At 47.0% G+C, this 22,212-nt stretch overlaps 1 protein-coding gene across 1 annotated transcript in view; it reads right to left on the bottom strand.

Moving 5' to 3' along the window:
* LOC309973479 (uncharacterized protein) overlaps positions 1–22,212 on the bottom strand; it is a gene marked incomplete at its 5' end in the record, with an annotated part of 144,882 nt that overhangs the window by 35,031 nt on the left and 87,639 nt on the right. Inside the window, 8 exons of the mRNA XM_082857772.1 lie at positions 692–823; positions 2,766–3,119; positions 4,349–4,708; positions 5,580–5,933; positions 8,145–8,222; positions 9,188–9,340; positions 9,401–9,630; positions 10,295–10,603. Coding sequence (XP_082713898.1) covers positions 692–823; positions 2,766–3,119; positions 4,349–4,708; positions 5,580–5,933; positions 8,145–8,222; positions 9,188–9,340; positions 9,401–9,630; positions 10,295–10,603 — 1,970 coding nt within the window. The remainder of the gene's footprint in view (positions 1–691; positions 824–2,765; positions 3,120–4,348; positions 4,709–5,579; positions 5,934–8,144; positions 8,223–9,187; positions 9,341–9,400; positions 9,631–10,294; positions 10,604–22,212) is intronic.

The following is a 22,212-nucleotide window of genomic DNA, read 5'->3' as shown; positions in this document are numbered from 1 at the left end:
AAATCAACAGAGCTCGGGGGAGGGGAAAATGAGGAGTTATTGTTTAGTGGGTATAGAGTTTCAGTTTTGCTAGATGAAAAGAGTTCTGGAGATGGATGGTGGTGATGTTTGCACAAAAGTGTGAACACACTTAATACCGCTGAACTGTGTACTAAAAAGCGGTTAAGATGGTAAATTCTGTTATGCATATTACACCACAATAAAAACAGTTTTAAAATAAAATAAAAACACGTGTGTGATTAATTAATAAAATAATATACAATAAGAAACTGGACACTGTCCAAGTGCTAATGGATAGGATAGATAGATGAATTGTGATAGAGGCACACCATGGAATACTATACAGCAGTGAAAAAGGATAATCAACACAGAGTGGGGGAATCTCACAAACATAATGTCGAACAAAACAAGGCAGATGCAAAAGGGAGCATGCTGTGTGCTTCCATGAACATGACATTAAAGAAGTCGTGTGAACGGTGGCTCCTGGGGAGTTAGGAAGGGGAAAGGACAGCTGAGGGACTTCTCCTTGGAAGCCTCATTCCTCTACTCATGGACTTTGATGCTCTCATATGCCAGGGTCCTCTTTGGAGCTCAGCGGGTATCCAAATGCTTCTCCTCGGGCCTCGGGGGCACACGGCCTCAGCACCCCTTCCCAGGCCGCCCTGGGTACCCCACCCATCCACACCCTCACCTCGGTGGTATTGAGAATGAGCAGCCCCCGTAGTGTGTTGGCATCCACGGTGACCAGCACCTGGGCGTCCACAGCCATGGAGTTCACCATGATGTAGCCGGAGCCATCCACTCGACCCGGGACCCCCAGGGCCTGGAGGGGTTTAAGGAGATGGAAGCAGGGCTTCTTAGCTAGGGTGGGGTCCCAAGTGGGCATCAGGGGTCCTATAATCCCCCTTGAACTGACCACAAAATGGGGCATGTGCCCATGAAAGTCTCTACAGGAGTGGGTTTGTGACTTTGATCAGGTTCCCAGAGTGCCCAAGGTCCCCACATCGGTGGCCCTGCACTGTTCAACGAGCTTCCCCCACCCCCTTCCACCTCCCCAAACTATGAGGATCGCATCTTTATACCCAAGAGAACCACATCCTGTGAAACCAACTGGCCAAGAGTCTTCCAACCACCGGCAGCTGAGAACGTGCATCTCCTCACCTCTCCTCCCCGATCCCCTCCGCCTTCCCAGGCGCACAGAACTCAAACACCTGCTCCCAAGAGGCAGACAGGAGCCTGTCCAGGAAGCAGCCTGCAAGGCTGGCCCACGTGGGCATCTCTCTCTGCTGCTCCCGCAAGCACATCCCAGAGCACATCGGTAGTGTGGTTTCATCTAATCCTGAGAGTGGAGGAGGCCTTTGCACCCCATTTATGATGATGAACTGAAGCCCAGGGAGGAACAGTGATTTGCTCAAGGTCACCAGAGACGGGGCAGAATTGCCATTCAGAGTCTGGCGCTTCCTGGCCTCAAAGGCAGCCTTCCCAGCACCCAGGTCGGCTGCCCAACTCTCCACCTGTCTGACACAGCGTTTGACTCTGGTAACCCTTCCCTCCTCTTGGAGTCCTTTCCTCCCCAGCCTTCTCCCTTGGGGTTTCTCCTCCTCTTGGCCTGTTCTTCTTGGTACCCTTGGCCACTTCGTTCTCATCCCTCCAGCTCTGCAGCCTGAGCGCTTAGTCTCCACCCACCCCACAGCCATGTCAGCCAGTCTGTGGCTTTAAATGTGACCCCTTAGAGGTGGAGCCCTCCAGTCCAGACCACAGCCGACCTCCCGACTCGAGAGCTGCCCCCAACATCTCCACTTGAGCGTTTAAGAGCCCTGTCAAATTTAACACATCCAAAATAGGCCTGGAGTTGGTGACACCACTTCCCCAACCCTCCTCCTCCATCCACCATTCTCCCCACTCGGAGAACAGCAGCCCCAAACCTCTCATCATGTACGACAAAAGCACAGTCGCCATCCACTCCCCTCTTTTTCTCACACCCACATGCAACTTCTATCCAGTCCTCTGAGATGGATCCCGAATCCAAGTGTGCTCCCACCCCATGGGCTTTTTATAAAACAGGAGTCAGCAAACAATGGCCCACAGGCCACATCCAGCCCACTGCCTGTTGTAAATAAAGCTTTATTGGAACACAGACACGCCCACATAGTGCATATTGTCTATGGCGCTTCGTACTACAAGAGCAGCACCGAGCAGTTACAACAGCGGCTGAACGGCCTGCAAAGCCAAAGGTATTTACTATATGAACTTCTATAGAGATGGGTTGCTGACCCCAGTCCTAGAGAATACCCTTCCCTCTCCAGCCCTGCCTCAGGGCCTTTGCACTGGCCATACTTAGAATACCCTTTCCCCAGACACAAAACAATGCTACTCCCTCCTCTCCTTCAAGTCTGTGCTCAAACGTCATCCTGTCTTTGGGGCCAATCTTGACCGACTATAAAATTGCAACATGTGCCCTGTTTTTTACGCCCCCCTTTCCCACTTTCTCTCTCCCCTTAGCCCTCACCACTGTGTGATACACTCCACAGTTCAGTGATTTATTCTGGGGGTTGCCAGTCTGCCCCAGGCAGGCATTCATATCTGCTTTGTTTATGGGCGTATGTCCAGGGCACAGAGGAGCTCCTCAGTAAGTATCTGAGGAGTCCATCCCTCCAGGGTTCACCCAATCTCTCTGGTTTGGGCAGTGGTCAAAAAGGAGGCCCCTGTCCTGTCCCCTGGAGACTCTGGTGCCCACCCCTCCTGCTCACCCCTGGCACACCTACCTGCAGGGCCTCACAGGAGCTCTCGGACAGCACCCGCCATTGCAGCCAGGGGTCCAGCTGCAGCTCGCTGCTGCCCCAAAGCTCGCAGGCCCCCGCGTGCAGCTCCAGGCCCAGCTGGTGTCTGGCCTCCCACCCAAGCTGGACGGTCAGCGAGGTCTCTGGGGGAATGGAGTGCAGTGAAAGCAGCGTGTGCCTCATCTTCGCTCGAAGTGTGGCCTCGGATGGGTGCAGGGCCACCGCCAAGGTCAGGGAGGCAGTCTGGCCGGCCGCTGCGAGGACCCCTGAAGCTTCTGCTTCCCTACCTGAGGCCTGCAGGGAGCCACTGAGCTGTACCCCTGCTGGGAGGCCCAAGCCCTGCAGGACCATAAAGAGCGGGGTCGGAAGGTGGTCCCACATCAGGAGTGACCCTGATTCTCCATCTTCTACCCTCTTACCCCTCCAGCCCTGCCTACCAGCTTGTGCCCCTCCCCATTACAGTAAAAACAAACTGCGGCAGCAATCGTCATACACGACAATTGTCCATCGTAGAACACTTGGTACGTGCACAGCCTCATGCTAAGTAACTCACAAGAATGTCCTCTTTTCACCCTATTTGATGGCTCTGAAATGGGTAGGTAATATCCCCATATTACAGATGGGAAAACTGAAGCTCGAAGAGGCGAAGTAATTGTCCAGGGTCATATAGCTAGTAAGTAGCAGAGCCAAGGTTTGAACCTGATCTGTCTTCAGTCTATGCTTCAGACTGGGGCTGGTTCAATTTAAATTAAAATAAAGTAAAAGAAAGAATTCAGGTTCTTCTGTAGCACTAGTGAGCCCATTTTAAGCTACACATGGCTGGCAGCTCCTGTCCTGGATATCAAATAATGAAACATTTCCATCATCATAGAAAGTTCTAGTGGGCAGAACTGCTTTATCCCGTGATGCACTACTCTCTCATGGCCCAATCCTGTGTTGACCTGATTAACACTGACAGAGCATCTGTGGGTGCCCAGCCCTATGCTCAGGGATGCCGAGTGGACCAGACTCTGTCCCGGTGCCCAGGAAGCTCCGTCAGGAGACAGGGGAGTGACCTGTCCCACTCAGACAAGGGCACCAGTCCTCTCTGCTGACCCAGACTCCAGCGTCAGGGATTCCCCTCCCCCAAACATCACAGGACAATTCTCAGACCATCTCTCAGCTCAGATAAAACCCAGCCTGTGGTTTTTAACAGGTTATGAAACCAAGATGTGACTGTTCCCCACTGTCAGCTGAGGACAGCTTCCGTCATTCCCTTCCTGCCCTCAGAATTTTACTAAGAAGACAGACTTTTATAAGAGTTTATATTCAGAATTTATATTCTGAATCTGTGGTCCTTTAGTTTCACAGCGCGCCTCTCATCTCTCCCAGCCTCGATTTCCTCATCTGCCGAATGGGAATGTGGGATTAGTGATAAGAGGAACCAAGTATCCGACAGGGTTTTTGGGAAATAGTAGCTGGGGTCTTGGGAAGCCCCTGGAGGGGAGTGTCAGCCAGGCTCAGGCCTCACGCTGACAGGGGCTCTGGATGCTGCCTCTCCAGTCACTTTGCTGGCCCGCCATACGCACCTCCAGCAGCGGGCAGCCCGGCTCAGTGGTCAGTGTCCATGTGCTGTGGTTCTCAGCTTGCTGCTCCAGCACACCCCGCAGCTGGCACGGCCCCATCCGGAGGGCCAGGGAGCCGCGGCTGGTGCGGGGGCCGGGCCAGGCAGTCAGGCTGATGGCGCTCCCGGGCGGCAGGCCCAGGCGACCCAGAAGGGGCAGGGAGTGGGTCAGGTGCCCCAGGGCAGAAGGCTGGGCCCCGCAGGTACGGGCCAGCTGCAGGTGGGCGTCTCCGTGGTCACTGCGGAGGCCTGCGGCCAGGTCGAATTCACAGGGTCCCCAGCTCAGGCGGCCCTCGGAGTGCAGGGCCTGTGGGATTCCAGTTGCCTGGAATATGGGGAAAGTGGTCAGATTTAGGGGCAGCTCCAGAAGCCAAGGTGGGGGAGCTGGAGACGGGCCTGGGTGCGAAGAGGGCAGCGGTGGACCCACAGCCTGAACTCTACCAGCACCTCCCTCTGCAAGGTGACTGATACCGAGGGTATCCCACGGAGAGGTTCGGGCTCAAGTTCTGGCTCCACCACTAACTCGGTCGTTCCAACCTGCAACCTCAGCTTACCCATCTCTAAAATGGGAGTTGATTCATAGCATCAGAAGTTGCTGGGAGATGTAAGAAAGTTAATACCTGTGAGCCCAGAGCCAGGCACCCAGAAAGCACCGGCTATTGGAAATACATCACTAACATCCATGTTCACTGGCTGGAGGGTAGACACCTTAAGCAACTCGTTCCCCTGGGGCCCAGGACGCACCCCACATGGGGGCAGGGACCCAAGATGGGGATGAAAGGAGGGGTACAAGCAGCCCCTTCCTCCCAGGGCTGAGGACCGAAGGGGCCTCAGAGGGCACTCAGCACACGTGCCTAACGAATACCAGCTGCTGCTTCGTACGACTCTCATTCTCAGTCCCGGAGCCTCAACCCCAGGAACGGGGCAAGTGAGATGTGAGAACAGAATCAACTTGAGCCCCAGAAAGGAAGCGAACCGGTGTCTCAGGAAGGCCCTTTGCAAAAGGGGAGAAAATTCAGGTCTGGTCCCACCTTTGGCTCAAAGCTTTGTAGTCAACGAGTCCCCCAATTCAAGTGACAACGGCAAAAAAAGACTAAAGTTTCTCATGCTGAGTGCAGAGCTGGGCATACAGCAGGCGGTTAATAACTTGTGGAGGGAGGTGGGAACCTACATTGACCGGTGGGGTGGGGGCTTACCTCCAGCAGGGGGCAGTGATTCACCAGGGCCAGGGTCCAGTTGTGCATGGCGTTGGCCTCTGTCCTGACGTCCCCATGAGCAGTGAGGGTGCATGGGCCCAGGGCCACCTCCAGCTGGGCCCTGGGGGGTTCGTCTCCCCCGACGGACACTCGGATGTGGTTGTCGGGGGGCACCCCTAGCGCTTGAAGTGGAGGCCATGTGTGCTGGAGGCTGGTGTCCAGGTAGGCATGGCGGCCGCAGGCTGTGTGGACGTGGGCCCGGGCGAAAGTGTCCCCAGAAGATACCTGAGCCGCCAGGCTGGCCCCAAAGGCGTGGCCCAGGAAGGAGCCATTCAAGGTAAGCACAGCTGGATTCTGCCGCCAAGAAAGGCAAGGTGAGCCCAAGCGGGTGTCCCTACAGCACCCCACCAAATGTGTCCACCTCCTGCCTGTCCACAGGTGGTCAAGGGAGCCCCCATGCCCCAGGGGCACCCACCACCACCCCTTAACAGGTGATGCTCACGTGAAGCACTTCTCTCTGAAGAGCTGAAACCGGCCTCCCAGGGAGTCAAGAAATTCGACCGTTCAGAGCACTTTAGGGCCCCTGATGCCCGCTCCCCCGCTCCCCATGAGGCCTCTGGGTCCTCCCTCCCGTTTCCTCCTCTCTTTTCCATAATGGAACCTCGGGCCTCTCAACCTCTCTGGTCTGGACACATCCCGCTTAACGCCTCAAATGGAAGTCACTGCATCTCTAAGTAGTGTACCTGGGGGTCCCGGAGTGTCTGCACGCCCGTGACAGAACCAGGAGCTGCTCTCAGCCCTTTCCTGTCACCCAGTGCTCATCTGTCCACCTGGGGTGGGGACAGCACCACTGACGACAGGGTGAATGCACGTATCACCCCCACCACAGCTAAATGGAGGCCACAGAGGAGCCACGGAGCTCGGGGTGGCCGCCCACAGGGCACAGCCCACGGATTCTCCCGCCTGGACGCTGCTGACCTGCTCTAGGACTAAGGAATGCCCAATTTCCAGCCCTTTCCTGGAATTCCAGACCACGGCTCTCGGAGGGAAGGGCCGTCCATTCATGGCTCTTGTCCTAACCTTCCCGCTCAGTTAGTCTTTTCCGAAGTCACCCTCGCGCCCAGCCCTGAGTCTTTCTCGCAGGTGTAGCTGCTAACTCCACGTGCCCCCTCGGTCTTAGGTTTCCTCTGGGGGGAGGCAGCCCATCTGTCTAGCTCATTAAGACCCTTTCAATCCTCATCCTCAATCCTCTTGGCTAACCCTCCTGCCATTCAGGCCACTGTGTGACCTTGGGAAGGTGACTTCACCTCTCTGAGCCTCAGTTTCCACATCTGTAAAATGAGATCATGATTCCCTGGTAGCTGAAACCACGCCAAAAGAGAGGATACCAAATTGAGATGGGACCTGACATGCTCTGGACCATTTCATGCTCGACAGTGCAAGGTAGGTGTTGCCACCTGCAGTTTACTGATGACGAGGCTGAGGCTCAGAGACGTTAACGCCTGGCTAAAAGTCACACAGCAGGTGAGTGGCAGGTCTGGGCAGGAAGTTGTGTTGGTCTGATTTTCTGGTCCCTGTACTGGGTGGAGCTGCTACCACTGCCAAGCTGGAGGCATGAAAGTACTGCATCTTTTACGCTCACAGAGGTGAAGCTGGCAGAAACAGTCCTCCCAAGGAGGCCATGTTCCCTCTATCCGGACAGCCAGGCGGTGAGCCCATAGCACCAGCTCCCAGGACCCCCAGGCAGGGCCCCAGGCCAGACACCCTGCAGCATCTACTCAGCACCTCCAGGCTCATGTCTGCCTGGCCCCAGAGCAGACCCTAAGGAGCAGAAAAACCCCTGTCCTCCTCCTCCAGGCCGTCCTCAGGGCTGTGCTCACTGGCTGGCCCCCCAGAGCCAACTGGACTGAGAGCTCAGCTGAGCCAGGCCTACCACAAGCTGCCCACCCAGCTGCCCACAGGGCAGCACTGACAAGGTCTGCAGGCAACCCCAGTGGTCGCCCCGTGTCCAGTTCACCCACAGCTCTTGGCCCAGGAGCCACAGGACCCCGCTGGGGATCAGGGAGTCCAGGCCTTGTGCTCAGGTCTCCCAGCCATGCCTTGCCTTCGAAGGAGGGGACCTACTATCCACCTGCACCCTGGCCCGGGAGAGCTCGGAGCTACTTAAGCTGTGCTGTGCCCCAGCCCGGGCAGCATGCGTGCCTGTGAGCCCCACGGTCTGTCTCCCTCAAAAGACCCAGATATGCCTGTCACCAGCCCAGCTCACCGTGGCAGAGGCTGGCTTGAAACACTTGGATTCTGGGTCACTGTCTAAGTGTGCTTACAGAAGGGACCACCCATCTGCTGTCAGGTTGGGCTGGGTCCCCTCAGGGCTGGGAGCCCAGATGCATGTTACTGGGGACGTGAAGGGCTTGGAGGAGGGGACCATGTGGGTCGGCCTGGCAGTGGCCACAGGCCCTAAGCCATCCAGCAGGCAGCCCCTGGTGCTCAGCCTGTGCCCACCCCCACCCCAGAGGCAGACCACCATCTCCCACCCTGCCCTGCCTGTGACAGAGACCCTTGTACCTCGTGAGGCCACCCAGTGACGTCCCCCCAGCAGAGCCCTGACAGCTGGGCAGGCGAAGCGTCTCCACTGCAGTTGACCTAGGGAGACAAGCAGGGTGGGTAGGGGGCATATGTAGGCATGAGGTGTCTCTCCCCGATCTTAACCCTGGACAGAGTACTGAGATATAGCTTAGCTTGACCCCATCTCCCTTTGTGAAGGCCTCCCTGGGAAGATAACCCCCAAAGAGAGGTTTGTGCAGACCTAAGTGCTAACCCACAGAATCGTCAAAAACACAAGTAACCAGAAAAAAACAGAAGTAACCTGAGTGCCAGGTTCTAACTGGTTCCTCATCTGATCCTCAAGGTAAACGTGGGAGGCAGGGATTAGTAACAGTCCCATTCTGCAGATGAGAACTAAAGTTGCACAATTGGTAAGTGATGAAGCAGGCTGGATTCGGGCCGCATGGCTGGCTCGCTCACCCTGACACTCGGACACTTTGGATGGTTTAGCCACACCTGTGCCAGGCCCAGAGGTGGTGTCCTGCCTTTTGTTCTTGAGAACAATGCAAAAGACAGCTGTGTGTGTGTTTCCTTGTCTAGTGTTCCGGGTTTCTCCAGGGGAGGTAACCAGGAACAGGAGCTGAAGGGTGAGAGTCTCAGCAGTTTTCATTTTACTAGATAGACCCAGAGCGCCTCTGAGGGAGCTGCCTCAAATACACTTCCATTTATGAGGGCAGGGGAGGGAGCGTTGACAGAGGGACAGGAGGACAAGTGGACAGAAGACAGAGAAGAAGAGTAGAAGGCAGGGTGGGGAGGAAGGAAGGGAGGGTGGATGGATGGGAGGAGAGGGTGGGAGGAAAGGAGAAAGGATGGACGGGAAAGGAGGATGGGAAATTTGGTGAGAGGCTGGGAGGGAAGGTGGGAGGGGCTGGGACGGTGAGAGGGGCAAGCTGGTGGGAGGGGCTAGGGAGGTGGGAGGGGCAAGCTGGTGGGAGCTGGGAAGGTGACTAGAGAAGTTGCATAGGCAGTGGGCCCCGCCCAAATGGGGACTTCGGGTCATTTACCTGGAACCTTGAGAGGCCGTGGTGCAGCCCCAGGGCCAGCCCCCAGCGGCCGCCGGCTCCCCTCCTCTCCAGGGCTACACGAAGCTGATCGCCATCCACGTTCACCACCAGCGCAACCGCCAGACTGGGTCCCACGCTCTGCGAGAAGCAAAGCTGTGGGTGTCTCTCAGGCCCACTGCCCCCACGGGGCCCGGGCCCAGTCCCCTCACCCACCTGCAAGTGCCCGCGGCCGTCCACGGAGAAGGGGAGGCCCCAGCGCCTGAGGCCGGGCACAGTGTGGCCAAGGCTGGCACGGAGCTGGCTGCCCAGGGCGCTGGTGACCAGGCCCTCCAGGCCAAGGGCAGCATCCAGCAGACGCTCTGCACTACGCAGCATCACATGCACTGAGAGGTTGGAAGCCACGTGGCTGTGCAGTAGGAGCATCTCTGCCTGGGAGGGGAGTCCTGGGGATGAGAGGAACCAGAAGATGGTACACAACACGGGAGCCAGAACGGGGTCACTGACAGCCCTCCTTCTCTCTGGAGGGTCCCCTGAGCCCTGAGGCAGACAAACCCCCCAGCTCCCACCTACTACCTACAATGGCCACACCTAGCAAGTGATAGGCCCCGTGTCCCCTTTGGATTCCTACCTCCCCAAAGACAGGGCATGGGCTCTCAGAAAGCACGAGGGGAACAGAGGTCTGATCCTGTGCTCTCCTCTTGTTGCTGCACCTTTGGGCCCCCCCAGGTCCCGTGGAAATGTCCCCAAGAAGCTAGAGCTGGGGGTGTCCAAGCTATTTCTTAACCACAGTGCCGAGAACATCCTGGAGGCCCTGCTAGACCAGGCTTCCAAGCTGGAGAAGCCAGACTGGGGGCAGAGAGTCCTGGGGGAGGGGCCAGTGGCAGGGGCGCCTGCCTCCAGTTTGGAGGTGTGTCTGTACTGGGTAGCAACCAGTGTTCTGGCTGAATAACAGCCCAGGGAAGATGGAGGCACTGGGAGAAGCTGGTAGGGGGAGGAAATAGGGCTGGAAGGTGGGTTTGGGGACTGGGGGCTCCTTTAACTCCCTAGGCTTCATGCCCTGGGAGTCTTTGGGGGAGGAAGCCATTGGGCCCTATCCACCCCTCCTACCTGCCTCACGCAAGGTGTTGATGTTGTGATTCAGTGTGACCGAGAGCTGGCTGTGCCCAGGGCCCCAGATGCAGACTCCACCCAGAGCTAGGCTGACTGTGTCAGCGTGGAGGCTGGCCTGGCCCTCAAGGCTCCCCGTCTGGGCCTGCAGTTGCCCCCTCAGCTGGAGCTCTCCTGGCAAGGCCTGGCTGCCATTCTGGACAAGGATGCAGGTCACACTGTGCACACTGGTGCTGTTCCCTGCCTTCTCATGCTTGTCCCGCAAGAGGAATCCCAGCACAGCTGAGCCGGCAGTGACCTTGATGGTACCTGCAGAGGATGGGAGAGAACCCATACAAAGAAGGGGGTCAGCCCAGGGTACTGGGCTGCTTTGGGAAGGAAGGCAAAGAATCCTGGGGCAGGAAGTTCCTAGATCCATGATAAAATTCTAATTCATGTCGGAGAGAGCATATCTGGGAAATGGACCAAATTAAACCACCTCTCCTGCAGGATGGTCCAAGGACCAAGCAAGCTAATTCACAAATAAAAGAGCTTTGGCCAAAAAGCAGCAAGCCTGATGAGGCGTGTCTGTTAATACCAGTGCTGAATCCTGCTCAGGAGGGTCACGGATCAACGTGATAGAAAGCCCCCATTTTACAGACGACAAAACTGAGACCCAGAAAGCCTCGAGGGGTCCAACCTGGAATTCTACGGAGAGAAAAACTGCGCAGAGGTCTCTTCCACCCACTTGAGAAAAAGATTCCACACCCTTAAGCTAGTCCCACACACCCTTAAGCTAGTCCCATTCCAATACATAACTCATGCATTTAGAGAAATTCTTGATTTTATCAGAATCATTTACATCTCCTGACCCCATTGGGCTCCAGTAGGGTCTTGACATGGTTCAAGTGCCCTTATACCTCTTTCCTTTCATTCAAGGTTTGACTCGGGGGTCACCACCTCCAAGAAGCCTTGCTTGGCCTTTCTGCACCCCCAGGCTGGGTTAGACACCCTTGTTCCGTGCTACCAGACATAGAGCTCTTGCTAACCTCTATCACAGAGTCCAGAGCACTTTCTATACAGATGGGAATTTCTCGCAGAATCTTGAAATCATCTTTTTCAAATTCCTTACATTTTAGGGCCCTATGTCCCCATGCCCTACAAGATGTTAACCAGTGTGAAATAATGTCAATAGAACAGTGTGGAATCGAGGAATAGACCCATACACAAATTGTCAATTGATTTTTGACAAAAGTGCAAAGGTAACTAACAGGGAAAAGGATAGTCTTTTTAATAAATGTGCTGAATTGTTTGGAAATCCACATGTGAAAAAACTATCGTGAACTTTACCCAAACAGATACACAAATTAATTCAAAATTAACCATATAAGAAAAGGGAACCCTCCTACACTGTTGGTGAAAATGTAAACTGGTGCAGCCATTATGGAGAACAGTAAGGAGGTTCTTGAAAAATATAAAAATAGAGTTACCATATGATCCAGCAATTCCACTCCTGGGCATATATCCAGGAAAGATGAAAATTCTAATTCGAAAAGATACAGGCACCCCAATGTTCATTGCAACAGTATTTACAATAGCCAAGACATGGAAGCAACCTAAGTGTCCATCAACAGATGAACGGATACAGAAGATGTGGTACATATATACAATGGAATATTAGCCATAAAAAAAGAATGAAATGCTATCTGCAACAGCATGGATGGACCTGGAGATTATCCACATTATATTAAGTTAATTAAGTCAGACAGAGAAAGACAAATATCATATGATATTGCTTATATGCGGAATCTAAGAAAAAAATGATACAAACGAACTTATTTACAAAACTTATTTACAAAACAGACTTAGAGAACGAACTTATGGTTACCGGGGGGAGGGTGGGGGAGAGAATGATTGGGAGTTTGGAATTGACATGTACACACTACTATATTTAAAATAGATTACCAACAAGGACCTACTGTATAGCACAAGGAACTCTGCTCAATATTCTGTAATAACCTAAATGGGAAAAGAATTTGAAAAAGAATAGATACATGTATATGCTTAACTGAATCACTCTGCTGTGCACCTGAAACTGACACAACATTGTTAATATGCTCCAATATAAAATTAAAATTTTAAAAAAATAAATAAAAGAAAAGATACATGCACCCCAATGTTCATAGCAGCATTATTTACAATAGCCAAGCCCTGGAGGCAACCTAAGTGTTCATCAGCAGATGAATGGATAAAGAAGTTGTGGTATAACAGATGTCGAGGACAAACGTATGGACACCAAGGGGGGAAAGTGGCAGGGGTGGTGGTGGTGGTGTGATGAATTGGGAGATTGGGATTGACATGTATACACTGATGTGTATAAAATAGATAACTAATAAGAACCTGCTGTATAAAAAAATAAAATAAAATTCAAAAAAAAAGATGTGGTACAGATATGCAATGGAATATTACTCAACCATAAAAAAGAATAAAATATGCCATTGCAGCAGCATGGATGGACCTGGAGATGATCATACTAAGTGAAGTAAGTCAGACAGAGAAAGACAAATACCATAAGATATCGCTTATATGTGGAATCTAAAATATGACTCAAATGAACTTATTTACAAAACAGAAGCAGACTCACAGACATAGAAAACAAACTTATGGTTACCAAGGGGGAAAGGGTGAAGGAGGGATAAATTAGGAATTTGGGATTCACAGATACACACTACTGTATATAAAACAGATAAACAACAAGGTCCTGCTCTATAGCACAGGAAACTGTATTCCATATCTTGTAATAACCTATAATGGAAGACAATCTGAAAAAGATATATATATATATATATATATATATATATATAAAATAAAACGAATCACTTTGCTATACACTTGAAACTAACGCAACATTGGAAATCAACTGTACTTCAATAATAAATAAATAAAATTAACCACACACCAAAATTTAAAACCTAATATCATAACACTTCTAGAAAAAAATATGAGAGAAAAATTTGTGGCCTCAGCCGAATATTTCTTATATGACATCAAAAGAAAAAAAATGATAAATCAGACTTCATCAAAACTTAAAACCTCCACTTTTCAAAAGACACCATTAAAAAAATAAAAAGACATAGATCAGGAGAAGATATTTTAAAACCCCTGATAAAGGACTTGTACAAATGTTTCCCTAATTCAATAATAAAAAACAAGCCACTTGATTTTTTAAATGGGCAAAAGGTTTGAATAGACACTTCACCAAAAAAGATTTACAAGTGGCAAATAAGGCAATGAAAAGATGTTCGACAAAATTAGTCATTAGGGAAATGCAAATTAAAACCAAAATGACATACAACTACAAAAACAATTCGACTGATCAAAGAAACAAACAACAAAAAAACCCAAAGCCAAAAACTGCCAGTACAAATTGCTAGCAAGGATGCAGAGCAACTAGAACGCTCACACATCGCTGGTGGGAATGGACAATGGTGCTGCTACTCTGGAAACAGTCTGGCAGGTTCCTATAAACATATACTTGCCATACAACCCAGCAATCCCACTCCTAGGTATTCACCCAAGAGAAATGAAACCATATGTTCCCACAAAAACCTATAGACCAATGATTATTGAAGCTTTATTCATAATTGGAAATGACGGGAAACAACTCAAATATCCTTCAGCTGTGAATGGATAAACTGCAGTATATCCATGGAATAGAATATTACTCACCAGTAAAAAGGAAAAAGAACTACTGATACATACAACTTTGATGAACCTCAACCACATTACGTTGGGCAAAAGATCCCATACTCAAAGCTTACGTGTTGTATGATTCCATTTCACGTGACATCCTGGAATAACCCAAACCATAGGGACAGACAACATCTCAGTGGTTGCCAGGGACAGGGGGTGGGGGAAAGGCTGATGACAATGAGCAGCAGGAAGGAAATTTTGGGGGTGATGGAACTATTCTGTATCAGGACTGTGTTGATGGGTACACAACTGTATGAGTTTATCAACACTTGAAGGGGTTTTTCCCCATATGTAAATTGTACCCCAAGAAATTATACCTTAATAATTGCCTTCAAAAATGTCGGCCTCCCTGGTGGCGCGGTGGTTGAGAGTCCGCCTGCCGATGCAGGAGACGCGGGTTCATGCCCCGGTCCGGGAGGATCCCACGTGCCGCGGATAGGCTGGGCCCGTGAGCCGTGGCCACTGAGCCTGTGCGTCCGGAGCCTGTGCTCCGCAGCGGGAGAGGCCAGAACAGTGAGAGGCCCCCGTACCGAAAAAAAAAAAAAAAAAAATGAAGCAATGTGGGACTTCCCTGGTGGTCCAGTGGTTAAGACTCCACCCTTCTACTGCAGGGGGCACGGGTTCAATCGCTGGTCAGGGAACTAAGATCCCACATGCTACATGGCATGGCCAAAAACAAAAGAAGCAATGTGTGTTAAGAGATCAGCATGAGGGTCTGTTAGTTATCAGCTGCAAATGATAAACTTCAGAAAGATGAAGGGGAGACCATCAGTGTAACTCAAAGTAAACTTGAGAAGAACAGCACGCTGCTTGATTGTATTTAAATTTTTTCAAAGCCATGTCATTTGATCTTTAGACAGGTATTTTATTATGCAATTTGGTTTTGCCACAATTTAACCAATTAGGAATTAGGAGGGTCAGTGTTAATATTAAGATTAGAGAATGACACTATTCCCCCAAGGTAGGTGGGAAAGCAGAGTCTTTAGATTCTGAAACACAGGGCCCTGGACAGATGTCCAGCTAGGGTGCTACGGTCAAGGATGCTTGGGCAGAAGATCCCATTTTGTATAATTCTGACTTTTGGAAACTTGTTAATGTTTCACATAATCAAAAAATAAATGCACAAAATCAATAAAGATAGGGGGAACCTGAAAATGGAATACAAACAGAAACCAGTGAACCAACTGTACTTCGAATGATTTACAACATCACACGGGGTGGGTGGGAGATTAACTCCAACTAACATTTAAACACCGTGTTTGCGGACTTTCCTGGCGCAGTGGATAAGACTCCACACTCCCAATGCAGGGGGCCCAGGTTTGACCCCAGGTCAGGGAACTAGATCCCACATGCACGCCGCAACTAAGAGTTCTCATGCCACAACTAAGGAGCCCGCCTGCTGCAACTAAGGAGCCCGTGTGCCGCAACTAAGATCCGGCACAACGAAATAAATAAATAAATGAGTATTTTAAAATAAATAAACACCGTGTTTAGATTTATACCCTCAGGCCAAAGACAAGAAGAACTCTAAACAAATACTGAATTCTAGTTAAAAGGGTTTATTTCCTCAAAGGTATAGGTTAATAATTCTGACTACTTTCTATGTATCCTAGGGCTGAAGAAATAACTAAATATGTTGTGAATAATTAGAGCCAGGTTTCTTACTGTTGAAGAAGGGAATAAGAAATATGAAAAGGGGGAAGAAACAGAATGAGCTTTTTGATGATGGATTGGAATTAAGGACTAATGGTTGTAAACTTATTTATCTGTAGATAGACAGATATAGTTGTGTGTGCATGTATGTACACATACATATATTTTCTTGGTCTGTCCATTGAGAAGGCCTAGAAAGACAGATACTTCAGTAGGAGTAAATACACCTAGAACCCAGATCTTAGTTTCTAAATACCATTTTGCACAAAAAGGAACCAGGAATCCTTGGAGAAATGACTTATTCCATCTCAGGGAAAATACAACATGAGATTGAAACATCTTTTTGGTCATAAAGGAAGGAAGTGGTCAAGGAATGATAGGGACATGTCAAAAGGACACAGGAGGAGTTCTATTTCCATTAATGGTGGAGACACTTAAATGGACCAACCCTCCCGAGGTAACAATTGTACACTCTGGACAAAATATATGAAACAGTTACCCGAAGTGGCTGGAGACTGACCATAAACAGGCAGACAGTGGAGGGGAGTTAAAACTTGAAGGAAAGGACCAGCACTAGCCGAGTTGTATGTTTTTACTCTTTTTTGGTGCCATGCAGGGTGAAGAAAACTCACACAGAAATTTATGGTCTTACTGATTAAAGAATCAAAGAACAGAGTTCAAGGTGACAATAGCAAATGGAAAGTGAAGTGGGAAATTCCAGAGAGAGCCACATGGGGGAATCCCAAATTCTACCTATAAACTCTCTCCAAAGCTAATCCTTGAACTTCACAAGGGTGGTACAGACTCCAAGCAAACCAGCTAAGATAAAAGAGCTGAAAATTCTTTCCACTGCAGCCCACCAGAGGAAAGACAGAGTTTGGATTTTGAGCCCAGCCAAGTTAACTGCATGCTAAAATTTTAAAAAATAACAATACTCTTTAGAGAAATATAAAAGAATCAGAGTCTTAACATCATTCAAAATGTCTAGAATACAATCTCAAATTACTAGACATACAAAGAAATAGGAAAACGTAACCTGTATTTAAGAGAAAGGGCAATCATCAAGGGAGATCAATCCCAAGATGACCTAGACATTGGAATTAGCAGATAAGGATTTTAAAACAGCTCTTACAACCATGCTCAAAAATATAAGGAAAATATAAATTAATAAAAAGAGCCTAGTGGTGATTTTAGAACTAAATAAAATACATAAAATCTGTGATTGAAAAGAAATTATTGGATGGTCTTAACATTTTTATTGGCTGGTGTTTGGAGAAGAAAGATTAAAGAGCCAGTGAACTGGAAGATAGATTGATAGATATCTGAAGAAAAGAGAAAAAAGACTAAAAAGGTCAACAGATCCTCAGAGATCTGTGGAACAATATAGAAACTTCTAAAGCACATGCAGTTAGAAATCCCAGGAGGAGAGGACAATGAGAATGGGACAGAAAGAAATCTTTGAAGAAGTAAATATGAAAAACTTCTAAACGTGTTAAGAGATATATATATGCATTTTTAAAATATCCTTCAAGAATCAGGGCAAAATAGAACATTTTCAAATAAATAAAAACTAAGGGAGTTCATTGTTGTAAGCCAGACTTACAAGAAATGCGAAAGGTGATCCTTTTTTTTTTTTTTAATTTTTATTGGAGTATAGCTGCTTTACAATGTTGTGTTAGTTTCTATAAAGGTGATTCTTTATATTGAAGAGAAATGATACCAGAAACTCTAAGTAGAATGTGAAAGAACATACAGAAACATAGTTGAAAGAGCAATAGATAAATTAACGCTGAGTTCTAAAATTTTTTAAAAATCAGCCAAAAGAAGGCAAAAAAAGGGTAACAGAGGAACAAAAAAATATATGGGAAAGTAGAAAACAAAACAGCAAAATAGTAGACCCAAATCTAATCATATCAATAATTACATTAAAGATAAATCAAGTAAATACCATAATTAAAAGGCAGAGAGGGCTTCCCTGGTGGCGCAGTGGTTGAGAGTCCGCCTGCTGATGCAGGGGACACAGGTTCGTGCCCTGGTCCGAGAAGATCCCACATGCCGCGGAGCGGCCGGGCCCGTGAGCCATGGCCGCTGAGCCTGCACGTCCGGAGCCTGTGCTCCGAAACGGGAGAGGCCACAACAGTGAGAGGCTCGCGTACCGCAAAAAAAAAAAAAAAAAAAAAAAAAGGCAGAGATTGTCAGACTGGAAATAAAAGCAAAATCCAACTGCATGTGGGCTACAAGAAATGTACCTCAAATATAGGAAATATATATTTGAAAAAAAAAGCATGGAAAAATATATACAGTACAAATTCCAATAAAAAACAGAAGTGGCAACGTTAATATCAGACAAAACAGACTTCAAGACAAAGAACTGTGTGAGAGATAAACAGTCCACTTCACAATGATAAACAGGTCAATTCATCAAGAATGCATAATAATCCTATTTGCTTATGCACCTAGTACATCAACATACATGAAGCAAAAATAGACTGAAAGCAAGAAATAGAGAAATCCACATAGCTGGAGAGTTTAACACACTTCTCTCATTAATTGATAGAATAACCAGACAAAAAAAATCAGTAAAGATATATATCAGAGCAATACAACCAAGGACCTTGACTTAACATTTATAGAACATGACACCCAACAACAGCAGAATACCAATTCTTTTTAAGTGCATAAGGTATGTTCACAAGGTAGATATAGACTGGACCATAACACAAGTCACAACAAATTTTAAAAGACTTTATCCTACAGAAGAGATCCTCTGATCACAATGAAATTAAATATTAAAAAGCTATCTAGAAAAATCTCAAATATTTGGATATTAAGCAACATACTTCAAATACATGGGTCAAAGAAGAAATCACAAGTTTGAAAATATTTCAAAATAAATGATAATGAAAACACATGACATAAAAATTTGTGGGATGCAGCTAAAGGAACTTAAGAGGAAAATGTATGGTTTTATATGTTTATATTAGAAAAGAAAAAAGGTCTAAAAATCAATGGCTTGAGGATCTGCCATAAATAAACTGTAAAAAAAAGAGCAAAAGGGTCTTCCCTGGTGCCGCAGTGGTTAAGAATCCGCCTGCCAATGCAGGGGACACGGGTTCGAGCCCTGGTCTGGGAAGATCCCACATGCCGCAGAGCAACTAAGCACATGCGCCACAACTACTGAGCCTACGCTCTCTAGGGCCTGCGAGCCACAGCTACTGAGCCTGCGAGTCACAACTACTGAAGCCCGCGTACTCTACAGCCCATTCTCTGCAACAAGAGAAGCCAGTGCAATGAGAAGCACTCTCACCGCAACAGAGTAGCCCCCACTCGCCGCAACTAGAGAAAGCCCACGAGCAGCAATGAAGACCCAACACAGCCAAAAATAAATAAATTTATTAAAAAAAGAAGAGTAAAGTAAACCCAAATTAAGTGTAAGAAAGGAAATAATAGAGATAATGGCTGAAATCAATGGAACTGAAAAGAGACAAGAGAGAAAATTAACAGATCCAAAATTTGGTTCTTTGAAAGGATTAACAAAATTGATGAAATCCAAGTTAGACTAATAAGGAAGAGAGAGAAGAAACACAAGTAACAACTATTAGTGATGAAAGCAAGGGTATCACTATAGATCCTGCATACATGAAAAGGATTATAATACATATAATGAACAACTATGCCAATAAATTAGACTACTTAGTGGAGATGGACAAATTCCTTGAAAAATATAACTTACGCAAACTGACACGTGATGAAATAGAAAATCTGAATAGCTTTATATATCTATTCATTTTCAAAACAAAAATTTCCACAAAGTCCAGATGGCTTCTCTCCTAGAGTCCATCAGACAATTACGGGAGCATTCACACTAATCTTATACAAACTCTTTCAGAAAATAGAAGGGAAGAAAGTACTTCTCAACTTGTTTTATGAAGTTAGCATACAAAGGGGAAAAATGCTTAATAGTGAAGAAACTTCGCAGACGTTACCTTAATCAAGTGATCAAAACTGATGTCACCAGTAGCACTGGGACAAACTGACATCAGGTGGTATTCTGCCAACGAGGCTTTTTTGAAAATAGTCATGAGGAAGCATCTAACAAAGCCCAAATGAGGGATATTCTACCAACTTTGAAATATAATCATGAAAGAGAAAGAAATACAGAGGAACTGATCCAGAATAAAAGAGACCAAAGAAACAATACGACTAAATGTAATGCACAATTCAGGATTTTCTTTTACTATAGGGGACATTAATGGGATAACTGGTGGAATCTGAATAAGGTTTGTAGATAACAGCCTTATATAAATGTTAATTTTCTGATTTTGAGAACTGTACTGTGGAATGTAGGAGAATGTCTATTTTTAGGAAATAAACATTGAACTATTTAGGGGTGAAGAACTATCATGTCTGCAGCTTAGTACAATACAGTTCAAGAATAAAAAATTTTAGGGACTTCCCTGGCAGTCCAGTGGTTAAGACTCTGTGCTTCCATTGCAGGGGGCGCAGGTTCGATCCCTGGTGGGGGAACTAAGATCCCGCATGCCGCATGGCTTGGCCAAAAAAAACCTTACATGCAAATAATAATGTCTTATACACACACACACACACACACACACACACACACACACACACACATACACACATAGAGGGCGACAGAAAAACAGACAAAGAGAGAGAATAAAAATGATAAAGCAGTTATGATAAATGTCAATAATTGGTGAACCTAGGTAAAGAGCCTATGGGATTCCTTGTAATATTCTTGCCACTTCTCTGTAAGTCTGAAATCATGTCAAAACAAAAAGTATTAAATGTAGCCACTCTGAAAAACAATATGGAAATTCCTCAAAACGTTAAAACTTGAACTACCATATGATCCAGCAAATCCACTCCTGGGTATTTATCTGAAGAAAATGAAAACAGTAATTAGAAAAGATATATGCACCCTTACGTTCATTGCAGCATTATTTACAATAGCCAAGATATGGAAGCAACCTAACTGTCCATTGACAGATGAATGGATAAAGAAGATGTAGTGTGTGTGTGTGTGTGTGTGTGTGTGTGTGTGTGTGTGTGTATGTGTGTGTGTCTGTGTGTATGTCTATATATATATATAAAATGGAATACTACTCAGCCATAAGAAGAATGAAATCTTGCCATTTCCGACAACATGGATGGTCCTAGAGGGTATTATGCTAAGTGAAATAAGTCAGACAGAGAAGGACAAAAACCGTATGATTTCACTTATATGTTGAATCTTAAAAAAAGCAACAAATAAGCCAACAAACATAAAATGGAAACTGAGTCACAGATTCAGAGAACAAACAGGTGGTTCCCAGAGGGGAGGTGGGGGGAGGGAGAGAGAAATAGGTGAGAGAGATTAAGAGGCACAAACTTCCAGCTGCGAGATAAATGAGTCACGGGTCTAAAATGTACAATGTGGGGAACAGAGTCGATAACTGTGCAATATCTCGAGATAAATGAGTCATGGGTCTAAAATGCACAATGTCGGGAACAGAGTCAATAACTGTGCAATATCTTTGTATGGTGACATATCATAATTAGACTTATCGTGATCATTTGAAACACAGAAATATTGAGTCACTATGTTGTGTAACAGGAATTAACACAGTGTTGTACTTCAATTATACTTCAAAATTATACTTCAAAAACAAACTCATAGAAAAAGAGATGACTCTTCAATAAATGGTGCTGGAAAAACTGGGCAGCTACATGTAGAAGAAAGAAATTAGAACATTCTCTAACACCATATACAAAAATAAACTCAAAATGGATTAAAGACCTAAATGTAAGACCAGAAACCATAAAACCCCTAGAGGAAAACATAAGCAGAACACTCTTTGACATAAATCGTATCAATAGCAATATTTCTTTGGATCCGTCTCCTAAAGCAAAGGAAATAAAAGCAAAAATAAACAAATGGGACCTAATTAAACTTAAAAGCTTTTGCACAGCAAATGAAACCATCGACAAAACAAAAAGACAACCTACTGAATGGGAGAAAATGTTTGCAAATGATACGACTGATAAGGGGTTAATATCCAAAACATATAAATAGCTCATATAACTCAATATCAAAAAAAAAAAACCCAAAACCCACAAACAACCCGGGTAAAAAATGGACAGACATTTTTCCAAAGAGGACATGCAGATGGCCAATAGGCACATGAAAAAGATGCTCAACGTCATTAACCATCAGGGAAATGCAAATTAAAACCACAATGGATATCACCTCGCATCTGTCAGAATGGCTATCACCAAAAAGAACAAATAACAAATGTTGACGAGGACAAGGAGAAAAGGGAACCCTCGTACATTGTTGGTGGGAATGTAAATTGGTGCAGCCACTATGGAAAACAGTATGAAGGTTTCTCAAAAAACTAAAAATAGAAGGACAATATGACCCAGCAATTCCACTCCTGGGTATATATCCAAAAAAATGAAAACACTAATTCGAAAAGATACATGCACCTCAATGATCATAGCAACGCTATTTACAATGGCCACGATATGGA

This window comes from Leucopleurus acutus (genome assembly GCF_964270905.1).
Source record: "Leucopleurus acutus genome assembly, chromosome: 16".
NCBI lineage: Eukaryota > Metazoa > Chordata > Mammalia > Artiodactyla > Delphinidae > Leucopleurus > Leucopleurus acutus.
This window is presented reverse-complemented; position numbering and strand designations above follow the sequence as displayed.